The sequence below is a fragment of the Balaenoptera ricei genome, chromosome 15 (assembly GCF_028023285.1).
Source record: "Balaenoptera ricei isolate mBalRic1 chromosome 15, mBalRic1.hap2, whole genome shotgun sequence".
Taxonomy (NCBI): domain Eukaryota; kingdom Metazoa; phylum Chordata; class Mammalia; order Artiodactyla; family Balaenopteridae; genus Balaenoptera; species Balaenoptera ricei.
Window position 1 is genome coordinate 29,076,844 of NC_082653.1, and position 13,803 is coordinate 29,090,646.

The 13,803-nt window shown below is 41.2% G+C and overlaps 1 protein-coding gene across 1 annotated transcript in view; it reads right to left on the reverse strand.

Moving 5' to 3' along the window:
• LOC132348717 (signal-regulatory protein beta-1-like) overlaps positions 1 to 11,926 on the reverse strand; it is a 35,374-nt gene extending 23,448 nt beyond the window's left edge. The window contains exon 1 of the mRNA XM_059896542.1: positions 11,854 to 11,926. Coding sequence (XP_059752525.1) covers positions 11,854 to 11,926 — 73 coding nt within the window. The remainder of the gene's footprint in view (positions 1 to 11,853) is intronic.
• Between the last annotated feature and the right edge of the window lie 1,877 nt (positions 11,927 to 13,803).

A 13,803-nucleotide genomic window follows, 5' to 3' on the forward strand; every position in this document is an offset into this window, starting at 1 on the left:
TTCATTGCCTTTAGTTCACTTTTCATCTCAGCAAATGAGTTTTCTATTTTTTCTTGGTTCCTCTTCATAGTTTCTAGTTCCTTTTTACAGTGTACTGCATTTCTGTTGATACCCTTTCTTAATTCCTTCAGTATTTTCATTATCTCCTTTTTGAAATCTGTGTCTATCACACTAAAGAGGTCTGTTTCATTGTTTATTCTTTCAGGAGAATTCTCTTGGTCTTTTAACTGGGATTGGCTCCTCTCCTTCATTTTACTTATATTTTTCTTATTCTGTGAGTTTAGGAGAAAAAATTATTTACTGTGGTCTTTGAAGACTCTTTATATGTGGAAGTGTCCCTGTGTAGCATGTGTGAGTTTAACATTTTTGGTGTGAGGGCTATTTTTAGTATGGATGCCTGCCAACTCTTTCCTCAGTGTGTTGGCCATTATCCCCTTGGTAGGGGGTGTGCAGATGCAGTGGTTGGTGCCTGGTCCTGGGGTTCTTGGCAGCAGTGTTGTCTCACACGTGCCTTGGAGCATGTGATGGGAGTGGAGGCAGCTCTCAACCACACCTGTAGCCCCAGGGGGCAGCAGTGACATCTTGTAACTGCTCCTCATGACTGCTCCTGAAGCAAGGGGTTAGTGGTGGTGACTGACAATAGCTCCTAGAGCTTGTGTAGGCAGTGTCCTGCCACCTGAAAACATGCATGGGGAAAAAGGCTGCAATGGCATGTCCTGCTCCTCCCCTCACACATCCCCCAAACAATGGTGCCTGGCCTCTAAGGTGGCCCTGGCTTCCTCTGCATACACCCTCAGGTGGGGTTGCACCAGGCTCCAGGACCTTCAGGCTGTTTCCACGCAGACCACCCCAATCCTTTCCCGAGGTTTGATCTCTGAATCCCAAGCTTCAGCACCCAGCCACCCCCCACATGGGCAGATGAACATCTCAGGCTGGGGAGTGCAGGGCTGTGGCACTGACCATCTGTGCCGGTCTCTCTCCATTCTAGCTGCTGTAAACCAGTTGTTGCATTCTCTTCTGAGGCTCTGAAGCTCCCCATCTGTCCTAGCTGATCTCCCCACTTGTGAGGGGACTTGCCAGGGTGCAGAACCTTTCCTCTTTCACAGCTCCCTCCAAGGGGTACAGGTCCCATCCAGATTCCTGTCTCATTTTCATTATTTTTTCTTTTGTCCTACCCGGTTACATGGAGAATTTCTTGCCCTTTCAGAAGTCTAAGTCCTTCTGCCAGTGTTCATTAGATATTCTGTGAGAATTATTCCACCTATAGATATATTTTTGATGTATTTGTGTCGGGGTTCGGTCAGATCGCAGGAAGAGGACTGGGGTTGGTGGCATGAACACAGCCTGAAGGGGTTAGTGCACCACAGCTAGCCGGGAGGGAGTCCGGGAAAAAGTCTGCAGCTGCCGAAGAGGCAAGAGACTTTTTCTTACTGCTTTGTTTCACGGCGTGCAAGGAGAGGGGATTCAGAGCATCGCCTAAACAAACTCCAGAGATGGGCGTGAGCCACGGCGATCAGCACGGGCCCCAGAGACGGGCGTGAGACGGTAAGGCTGCTGCTGCTGCCACCAAAAAGCCTGTGTGTGAGCACAGGGCACTCTCCACACCGCCCCTCCTGGGAGCCGGTGCAGCCTGCCACTGCCAGGCTCCCGTGATCCAGGGACAACTTTCCCGGGAGAACGCATGGCGCGCCTCAGGCTGGTGCAATGTCACGCCAGCCTCTGCGGCCACAGGCTCGCCGCGCCTCCTCTGTACCCCTTCCTCCCCCCGACCTGAGTGAGCCAGAGCCCCCGCAGCAGCTGCTCCTTTAACCCCGTTATGTCTGGGCGGGGAACAGAGGCCCGCAGGCGACCTACACTCAAAGGCGGGTCCAAATCCAAAGCTGAACCCCGGGAGCTGTGCAAACAAAGAAGAGAAAGGGAAATCTCTCCCAGCAGCCTCAGAAGCAGCGGATTAAAACTCCACAAACAACTTGATGTGCCTGCATCTGTTGAATACCTGAATAGACAACGAATCATCCCAAACTCAGGAGGTGGACTTTGGGAGCAGAATATATTAATTTTTCCCCTTTTCCTTTTTTTGTGAGTGTATATGTATATTCTTCTGGGTGAGATTTTGTCTGTATAGCTTTGCTTTATAATAGCTTTATTTTACTTCACTATATTATATCCTCTTTCTTTCTTCCTTTCTATTTTTTCTCCCTTTTACTCTGAGCCGTGTGGATGAAAGGCTCTTGGTGCTCCAGCCAAGCATCAGGGCCGTGCCTCTGAGGTGGGAGAGCCAACTTCAGGACACTGGTCCACAAGAGACCTCCCAGCTCCATGTAAGACCAAACGGCAAAAATCTCTCAGAGATCTCCATCTCAGCATCAAGACCCAGCATCACTCAATGACCAGCAAGCTACACCCTATGCCAAACAACTAGCAAGACAGGAACACAGCCCCATCCATTAGCAGAGAGGCTGCCTAAAATCATAATAAGGCCACAGACACCCCAAAACACACCACCAGACGTGGACGTGCCCACCAGAAAGACAAGATCCAACCTCGTCCACCAGAACTCAGGCACTAGTTCCCTCCACCAGGAAGCCTACACAACCCACTGAACCACCCTTAGCCAATGGGGACAGATCCCAAAAACAACAGGAACTACGAACCTGCAGCCTGTGAAAAGGAGACCCCAAACCCAGTAAGATAAGCAAAATGAGACGACAGAAAAACACACAGCAGATGAAGGAGCAGGGTCAAAACACACCAGACCTAACAAATGAAGAGGAAATAGGTAGTCTACCTGAAAAAGAATTCAGAATAATGATAGTAAGGATGATCCAAAATCTTGGAAATAGAATAGACAAAATGCAAGAAACATTTAACAAGGACATAGAAGAACTAAAGAGGAACCAAGCAACTATGAAAAACACAATAAATGAAATTAAAAATACTCTAGATGTGATCAATAGCAGAATAACTGAGAAAGAAGAAAGGATAAGTGACCTGGAAGATAAAATGGTGGAAATAACTACTGCAGAGCAGGATAAAGAAAAAAGAATGAAAAGAACTGAGGACAGTCTCAGAGACCTCTGGGACAACATTAAATGCACCAACATTCGAATTATAGGGGTCCCAGAAGAAGAAGAGAAAAAGAAAGGGACTGAGAAAATATTTGAAGAGATTATAGTTGAAAACTTCCCTAATATGGGAAAGGAAATAGTTAATCAAGTCCTGGAAGCACAGAGAGTCCCATACAGGATAAACCCAAGGAGAAACACGCCAAGACACATATTAATCAAACTATCAAAAATTAAATATAAAGAAAACATATTAAATGCAGCAAGGGAAAAACAACAAATGACACACAAGGGAATCCCCATAAGGTTAACATCTGATCTTTCAGCAGAAACTCTGCAAACCAGAAGGGAGGGGCAGGATATACTTAAAGTGATGAAGGAGAAAAACCTACAGCCAAGATTACTCTATCCAGCAAGGATCTCATTCAGATGTGAGGGAGAAGTTAAAACCTTTACAGACAAGCAAAAGCTGAGAGAGTTCAGCACCACCAAACCAGCTTTACAACAAATGCTAAATGAACTTAACTAGGCAAAAAACACAAGAGAAGGAAAACACCTAAAATAACAAACCCAAAACATTTAAGAAAATGGGAATAGGAACACACATATCAATAATTACCTTGAATGTAAATGGATAAAATGCTCCCACCAAAAGACAAAGACTGGCTGAATGGATACAAAAACAAGACCCATATATATGCTGTCTACAAGAGACCCACTTCAGACCTAGGGAAAAATACAGACTGAAAGTGAGTGGATGGAAACAGTTATTCCATGCAAATGGAAATCAAAAGAGAGCTGGAGTAGCAATTCTCATATCAGACAAAATAGACTTTAAAATAAAGACTATTACAAGAGACAAAGAAGGACACTATATAATGATCAAGGGATCGATCCAAGAGGAAGGTATAACAATTGTAAATATTTATACACCCAACATAGGAGCACCTCAATACATAACGCAAATACTAAAAGCCATAAAAGGGGAAATCGACAGTAACACAATCATAGTGGGGGACTTTAACACCCCACTTTCAACAATGGACAGATCATCCAAAATGAAAATAAATAAGGAAACACAAGCTTTCAATGATACATTAAACAAGATGGACTTAATTGATATTTATAGGACATTCCACCCAAAAACAACAGAATACACATTTTTCTCAAGTGCTCATGGAACATTCTCCAGGATAGATCATATCTTGGGTCACAAATCAAGCCTTGGTAAATTTAAGAAAATTGAAATCGTATCAAGTATCTTTTCCGACCACAACGCTATGAGACTAGATATCAATTCCAGGAAAAGATCTGTAAAAAATACAAACACATGGAGGCTACACAATACACTACTTAATAACGAAGTGATCACTGAAGAAATCAAAGGGGAAATCAAAAAATACCTAGAAACAAATGACAATGAAAACACGACGAACCAAAACCTATGGGACGCAGCAAAAGCAGTGCTAAGAGGGAAGTTTATAGCAATACAAGCCTACCTCAAGAAACAGGAAACATCTCGAATAAACAACCTAACCTTGCACCTAAAGCAATTAGAGAAAGAAGAACAAAAAAACTCCAAAGCTAGCAGAAGGAAAGAAATCATAATGATCAGGTCAGAAATAAATGAAAAAGAAATGAAGGAAACAATAGCAAAAATCAATGAAACTAAAAGCTGGTTCTTTGAGAAGATAAACAAAATTGATAAACCATTAGCCAGACTCATCAAGAGAAAAAGGGAGAAGACTCAAATCAATAGAATTAGAAATGAAAAAGGAGAAGTAACCACTGACACTGCAGAAATACAAACGATCATGAGAGATTACTACAAGCAACTCTATGCCAATAAAATGGACAACCTGGAAGAAATGGACAGATTCTTAGAAATGCACAACCAGCCGAGACTGAACCAGGAAGAAATAGAAAATAGGAACAGACCAATCACAAGCACTGAAATTGAAACTGTGATTAAAAACCTTCCAACAAACAAAAGCCCAGGACCAGATGGCTTCACAGGTGAATTCTATCAAACATTTAGAGAAGAGCTAACACCTATCCTTCTCAAACTCTTCCAAAATATTGCAGAGGGAGGAACACTCCCAAACTCATTCTACGAGGCCACCATCACCCTGATACCAAAACCAGACAAAGATGTCACAAATAAAGAAAACTACAGGCCAATATCAATGATGAACATACATGCAAAAATTCTCAACAAAATACTAGCAAACAGCATCCAACAGCACATTAAAAGGATCATACACCATGATCAAGTGGGGTTTATTCCAGGAATGCAAGGATTCTTCAATATACGCAAATCAATGAACGTGATACACCATATTAACAAATTGAAGGAGAAAAACCATATGATCATCTCAATAGATGCAGAGAAAGCTTTCGATAAAATTCAACACGCATTTATGATAAAAGCCCTGCAGAAAGTAGGCATAGAGGGAACTTTCCTCAACATAATAAGGGCCATATATGACAAACCCACAGCCAACATTGTCCTCAGTGGTGAAAAACTGAAACCATTTCCACTAAGATCAGGAACAAGACAAGGTTTCCCAGTCTCACGACTATTATTCAACAGAGTCTTGGAAGTGTTAGCCACAGCAATCAGAGAGGAAAAAGAAATGAAAGGAATCCAAATCAGAAAAGAAGAAGTAAAGCTGTCACTGTTTGCAGATGACTTGATAATATACATAGAGAATCCTAAAGATGCTACCAGAAAACTCCTAGAGCTAATCGATGAATTTGGTAAAGTAGCAGGATACAAAATTAATGCACAGAAATCTCTTGCATTTCTATACACTAATGATGAAAAATCTGAAAGTGAAATTAAGAAAACACTCCCATTTACCATTGCAACAAAAAGAATAAAATATCTAGGAATAAATCTACCTAAGGGGACAAAAGACCTGTATGCAGAAAATTATAAGACACTGATGAAAGAAATTAAAGATGATACAAATAGATGGAGAGATATAACATGTTCTTGGATTGGAAGAATCAACATTGTGAAAATGACTCTACTACCCAAAGCAATCTACAGATTCAATGCAATCCCTATCAATCTACCACTGGCATTTTTCACAGAACTAGAACAAAAAATTTCACAATTTGTATGGAAACACAAAAGACCCCGAATAGCCAAAGCAATCGTGAGAACGAAAAATGGAGCTGGAGGAATCAGGCTCCCTGAATTCAGATTATATGACAAAGCTACAGTAATCAAGACAGTATGGTACTGGCACAAAAACAGAAACATAGATCAAGGGAACAGGATAGAAAGCCCAGAGATAAACCCACGCATATATGGTCACCTTATCTTTGATAAAGGAGGCAAGCATATACAGTGGAGAAAAGACAGCCTCTTCAATAAGTGGTGCTGGGAAAATTGGACAGGTACATGTAAAAGTATGAAATTAGAACACTCTCTGACACCATACACAAAAATAAACTCAAAACTGATTAAAGACCTAAGTGTAAGGCCAGACACTATCAAACTTTTAGAGGAAAACATAGGCAGAACACTCTATGCCATAAATCACAGCAAGATCCTTTTTGACCCAGCTCCTAGAGAAATGGAAATAAAAACACAAATAAACAAATGGGACCTGATGAAACTTAAAAGATTTTGCACATCAAAGGAAACCATAAACAAGACCAAAAGACAACCCTCAGAATGGGAGAAAATATTTGCAAATGAAGCAACTGACAAAGAATTAATCTCCAAGATTTACAAGCAGCTCATGCAGCTCAATAACAAAAAAACAAACAACCCAATCCAAAAATGGGCAAAAGACCTAAATAGACATTTCTCCAAAGAAGATATACAGAGTGCCAACAGACACATGAAAGAATGCTCAACATCATTAATCATTAGAGAAATGCAAATCAAAACTACATTGAGATATCATCTCACACCAGTCAGAATGGCCATCATCAAAATATCTAGAAACAATAAATGCTGGTGAGAGTGTGGAGGAAAGGGAACACTCTTGCACTGTTGGTGGGAATGTAAATTGATACAGCCACTATGGAGAACAGTATGGAGGTTCTTTAAAAAACTACAAATAGAACTACAATACGACCCAGCAATCCCACTACTGGGCATATACCCTGAGAAAACTATAGTTCAAAAATAGTCATGTACCAAAATGTTCATTGCAGCTCTATTTACAATAGCCAGGACATGGAAGCAACCTAAGTGTCCATCATCGGATGTATGAATAAAGAAGATGTGGCACATATATACAATGGAATATTACTCATCCATAAAAAGAAATGAAATGGAGGTATTTGTAATGAGGTGGATGGAGTTAGAGTCTGTCATACACACATACAGAGTGGAGTAAGTCAGAAAGAGAAAAACAAGTACAGTATGCTAACACATATATATGGAATCTAAGGAAAAAAAAAAAGGCCATGAAGAACCTAGTGGCAAGACGGGAATAAAGACACAGACCTACTAGAGAATGGACTTGAGGATATGGGGAGGGGGAGGGGTGAGATGTGACAGGGTGAGAGAGTGTCATGGACATATATACACTACCAAATGTAAAATAGATAGCTAGTGGGAAGCAGCCGCATAGCACAGGGAGATCAGCTCGGTGCTTTGTGACCACCTAGAGGGGTGGGATGGGGAGGGTGGGAGGGAGGGAGATGCAAGAGGGAAGAGATATGGGAACATATGTATATGTATAACTGATTCACTTTGTTATAAAGCAGAAACTAACACACCATTGTAAAGCAATTATACTTCAATAAAGATGTTTAAAAAAAAAGACTAAAGGAAAATTGAAGATTATAAAGAAACATTAAATACTTTATAATGTTACAAAAAATAAATAGTGAATCACTATATTGTACACCTGTAACTTATGTAATATTTTACAGCACTTATAGTTCAATAAAAATGGGTAGTATAAACAACCCAAAATTCCATTAATGGATGAAAGGATAAACAAAATGTGATATATATATATGTAATATATATACACATATACATATAAAATATATATGAAATATGTATGAAATATATACAATAAATTTCAGCCCTAAAAAACAATGATATTCTGACACCTTCCACAGCATGTATGAACATTAAAAATACGCTCAGTGAAATAAGCTAGATTCAAAAGGAAAATAGATGATTCCACTTATATCAAGTCCATAGAATAGGCAAATTCACAGAGAAAAAGTAGAATACGGGTTACCAGTGGCTGCAGGGAAGGAGAAATGGGGAGTTATAGCTTAATGGATACAGAGTTTCTGCTACATATGTTGAAAAAGTTCTGGAAATGTATACTGGTGATGGCTTCACAACATTGTGAAGGAACATAGTGCCACTTTGTAACCTTCTAAATAGTTAAAATGGTAAATTTCATGTTATGTATATTTTACTGCAATAAAAGATGTGAACCAAAATAAGATGATTGCCCCATGCAAGAAAACAAAATGTGTGGTTCTAAACGCTGATACATTTGAGAAACCTACAAGTGAATGGGGAAATAGAACAATGGAGGCAAGCAAAGAAACAATAAACTCCAAAATCGTGTTTTGAAAAGAATTGTGGGTGGTTGACTATGTTTGGACAATGAGTTATGAGTTAAAGAGACATGAATCACTGCTGGGCCAATCATTTAACTACAGTTGCAAGTTTTCCAGGTTGAGTTCACAGCCTCACTGACTACCAAGTTTCTGGAGATACAGAGGAATGTAAACACATTCCATCTTCTCTGAAATGTCCTATTACACAGGCATGGGTCTAACTGCAGAGATATAAACCAGAGGAGCAGGCTGTTGTGGCGCCACAAGCAAATCCTGTGTTCTTTTCTATTTCTTCCCTACTCCTTAGGGAGAAAATTAGTGGCTCATCTTTGCAGAGTGTGAGCTGGTAAACCCACCCACTAAGCACTGTTTCTAACCAATCATGCCACCTAAGGAGGGCACATGCTATTACTGGGAAGGTCCTGCGATGTGTCAAGAATATCAAGTGGTTTGGATTTTTAAGTCTGGAGAAGAAGAGTGAGGTCAGGGAAGCTGAACTGCTAAGACAAAAATGGGAAGAAATATGAAAGAATGTTGGAGGGAGAAATGAAAGGAGAGGAGGAGAAAAGAGGGATAAGAGGGTTGAGAGGAGCCAGGGGATAGCAGAAACTCTACAATCTGTGTATTAATAATTCTCCTATTACCTCTCTGGTCTAGGCCTTTATCCTGAACTCTGGACTTGTATGTCCAACTATCCACTCGTCATCTTCTTTGGATAGAAATAAACAGCCCACAGTTAACACATCTAAAACTGAACTGAATTTCCCCTACACCCTCTTTATCTCACCTGAATCCCCTTTCTTCTTCCAGATTCTCATGTCTCAAAACCTTGGAGCTCTTCTCTCCCACCACAAATCCTACACATCAAGAAATCCTGTTGCCTCCTCTTTGGCGTGCATCCAGAATCTGAACTCTTTCTCTTATCTCTACTAGCTACTCTCCAGGTGCAACCCACTTTTACTTTTGTTGCATGAATGTCATGACCTCAAATGCTCTAGTTGCCTCTGTCTGTGTCCTCTGCAGTCTATTCTCAACGAAATGCTAAAATAAATTAAAATTCGTGTTAGATCATGTCACTTCTCCCTTCAAAACTTTGCAATGGCAACGATTTCACTCAGAGCAAAAGCCCAAATCCTTCAACACAGGAGGATGATTCTACTTTCAGGACCTTTGCACATGCTGTTTCCTGTCAGGAAGGCTCCGCCCCCAGATAACCACATGGCTCACTCCAGAACCTTCTTTCAATCTTTGCTCACATTTCCCCTTCTAAGTGATGCCCCCCACACACACACACAAGACTACCAGGTTTAAAATACATCCCACGCTACAGATTCTCCGAATTCTGTCATGCCGCTACTTTTTTTTTTGACACTTATCACTTTCTAATATACTATGTTATTTACTTAATTATAAGTCTATTGTTTATTGTCAGTTCTTCCACTAAGATAAATACCCATGCAGGCATCTCCTTTGACTTGTATTCACCAAGGCACCCCATGTTCCTATAAGAGTTCCTGGCATATTAGTATGCAAAAAAATATATGTATATTGTGGGAATTGGCCAGTGTGACATCTCCCTGAGGCACTTAATTCTAAGTGGGTAATCTCTGTGAAAATTATGTCAGAAACTGAGTTTCCCATGTACATGAGTTGGGGAAAAACAAAAAGGAACTTGCATGTAGGCAGGAAGCAGAAGAGCTCAGAAAAAAGAAAACCACAAGCCGTCTTCCCCACACTCCACCCTTCTGCACACCCATTGGCAGAAACTGCAGAAATCTCATGGGATGGAAGCAGGGCCACAGTATCAAAAAGAGCAATTATTAAAATCATGAGCTCTAGAATGAGATTGCTTGAGTTCAAATCATACCTCTACCATGTACCACTGAGTGACCTTGAACTTCTCCTTGCTCAATTTTCTTATCTGTAAGGTAGGCGTGACAAGAGGATCTAGCTTCGATATAATGATTACATGAGTTAACAGCTGTGGGCATTTGCAGCAGTGTCTGGCACACGATGAGTGTTCAAGAAAATGAATAGTTATTACTCATTAGATTTCTTGAGGCATGGAGGCTTCAACTAGCATTCAATGATATAGCTATAGATAGTTATAGATATGGATATAAATATAATTACAGATACAGATATGGATATGGATATGAATATATAGGTCATATAGGCAAGAGTCTCTGTGCCTTTGATACCCTCTTTTCTTCCTCACCCTTATCCAGCATGGAAGAGTGGACTCCAAGTTAGCAATGCACAAAATTCTACTCATTTACTAGGAGTGAAGTTTTCTTGTCTTAGGTGTGGGTAAGGGGTAGATTTATAGAGAAGTAGAAAAGGAGAGATGTTGCTGAAAGACAGCAAAGACTAAACATCTGATCATGTCATCTCATGTAGACTGACAAATGATTTAGGGGAAAAATAAGGAAGTCTTTTTGAAATCCAATGTGTCTGGGAACAATTCCTCACACCCACATATACACATACATACACACACGCACACATCAAAACATGCATCCACAAACATGTATTAAAGTGTAACCTAGTACGCTAGTGTACTGGTTGTTTTGAGGATCAAACGAAATTATAACACACGTTAAAAGCTTAGTGAAAAAAAAATTTAGCACATAGAAAAACCATCCAACACATCATTGACAAAAGTTTGGGAGTACACATTGCAAGATTTGAACTCTGCTGTTCTCTGAGTGGCATGATGGGTGATGACAAATCTATTGTTTCCTTCTCAGAATTTTCTGATTTTTCTTCCATTAGCCTTCTCTGAGAAGCTGAGCAGCACAACATGGTTAAAAATATCAACTCTGGAGCTGTACGGCCTGGACAAGAATCCTGTGCTCCACTGCCTTAGATAGGTGATGTCAGGCAAGTTACTGTCTCTGCCTCAGTTTCCCCATCTGCAAATCAGGGATAATAGTCATAGCTACCACACTGGGATGTTGTGAGGATTAAACAAGTTAATACACACAAAGCTGTTATCGTTGGTGTTTGAAGCATCATCTGTTTCAATACCTCTGGTAAACAACTGCTGGCAATGGATCCACAGAGAAAATTCTCAGATCCCTGATTTCATGCTCTTGAATAATGCCCAGTCCTTGGACTTCTGTGGCTGCCCGGGTGGCACACCCATGTTTACATTTAAGACCTAAAAGTGCAGGGGTAGGTGTAGGTCCAGGGGTCAGGGAAAAGGGATTCTACCCCAAGGAATGCTTACCTGTGAGTCCCAGCAGTAGAGTCAGCAGCAGGCAAGGAGGAGGATGGTGGGACAAGGAGACAGGGATGGGCATCGTGGAAGCCTGAGGAGCCTGCTCTGTCCAAATGTGTGTCCTGGGGAGAACCTGCACTTCCATGCTCTGTGGAAAGGAAGGAAGCCCCACCTCCCAATGATGTAAGAGGAAGTGCCTATGATGGGGTGAAATGGCTGTGAGATCTTAATCCGCTTCTAGGTTCTAGACAGTTCCTGCTTCAGATGGTGAAATGGAAATCAGGCAGAGAAAGCAGATGGAAAGTGAGAAGTTACTCATCTTATGTTTTCAGAGGGATTGGACAAGCCTAACAGAAATAAACTTGCTCCCTACTTGGGGTCTCTGTTCTCTCCACTGGGCCCCTCACTCCATTCATGGTGAACCCCTATTTGGAAGCCCCAGGCAAACTCACAGATCCCAAGAAGGATCTGTGGTTGTGGGCTGTGTTCCAAAGTCCCAAGCCCAGGAGCCTAGGATGTGGCTGGCTTGTGGCCTCATTCTGGAACCTACCTCAACAAAGACCAACTCAACTGAAAAAAGGAAGAGGGTTCTCCAGGGTATCTCAAATATGGGATGGAACTCGATCTGCTCCTGAAATGACTTTCTATTCCAACACTTTATTGATATAACTGGTAAAACTTAGCTCAAAAGCACAGTACAATGAGGACCTCAGAAGTTGTATCACCTGCATCTAAAAGGAGCAGTGACCCCATAGGAGACTGAACCAGACCTACCTGCTAATGTTGGAGGGTCTCCTACAGAGGTGGGGTGTGGCTGTGTCTCACAGCAGGGACAAGGACACTGGCAGCAGAAGTTCTGGGAAGTACTCTTTAGCATTAGCCTTCCTGGAATCCGCCATTAGCTCCACCAAAGAGTCTGTAGCCCCCAGTGCTGGGTCACCTCAGGCCAAACAACCATCAGGGAGGGAACTCAGCCCCACCCAACAGCAGTCAAACGGATTAAGGTTTTACTGATCTCTGCCCACCAGAGCAACACACAGCTCTACCCATCACCAGTCCCTCCCATCAGGAAGCTTACACAAGCCTCTTAGATAGCCTCATTCACCAGAGGGCAGACAGGAGAAGCAAGAAGCACTACAATCTTGCAGCCTGTGGAGTGAAAACCACATTCAGAGAAAGATAGACAAAACGAGAAGGTAGAGGAGTATGTACCAGCTGAAGGAACAAGATAAAACCCCAGAAAAACAACTAAATGAAGTGCAGATAGGCAACCTTCCAGAAAAGGAATTCAGAATAATGATAGTGAAGATGATCCACGACCTTGGAAAAAGAATGAGGCAAAGATCGAGAAGATGCAAGAAACGTTTAACAAAGACCTAGAAGAATTAAAGAACAAACACCTAGAAGAATTAAAGAACAAAGAAACAGAGATGAACAATAAAATAATTGAAATGAAAAATACACTAGAAGGAATCAATAGCGGAATAACTGGGTCAGAAGAACGGATAAGTGACTGGAAGACAGAATGGTGGAATTCACTGCCATGAAACAGAATAAAGAAAAAAGAATAAAAAGAAATGAAGACAGCCTAAGAGACCTATGGAACAACATTAAATGCACCAATATTCACAATATAGGGATTGCAGAAGGAGAAAAGAGAGAAAGGACCTGAGAAAATATTTGAAGAGATTATAGTCGAAAACTTCCCTAACGTGGAAAAGGAAATAGCCACCCAAGTCCAGGAAGTGCAGAGAGTCCCAGGCAGGATAATCCCAAGGAGAAACACTCCAAGACACATAGTAATCACATTGACAAAAATTAAAGACAAAGAAAAATTATTAAAAACAACAAGGGAAAAACAACAAGTAACATACAAGGGAACTCCCATAAGGTTAACAGCTGATTTCTCAGCAGAAACTCTACAAGCCAGAAGGGAGTGGCATGATATACTTAAAGTGA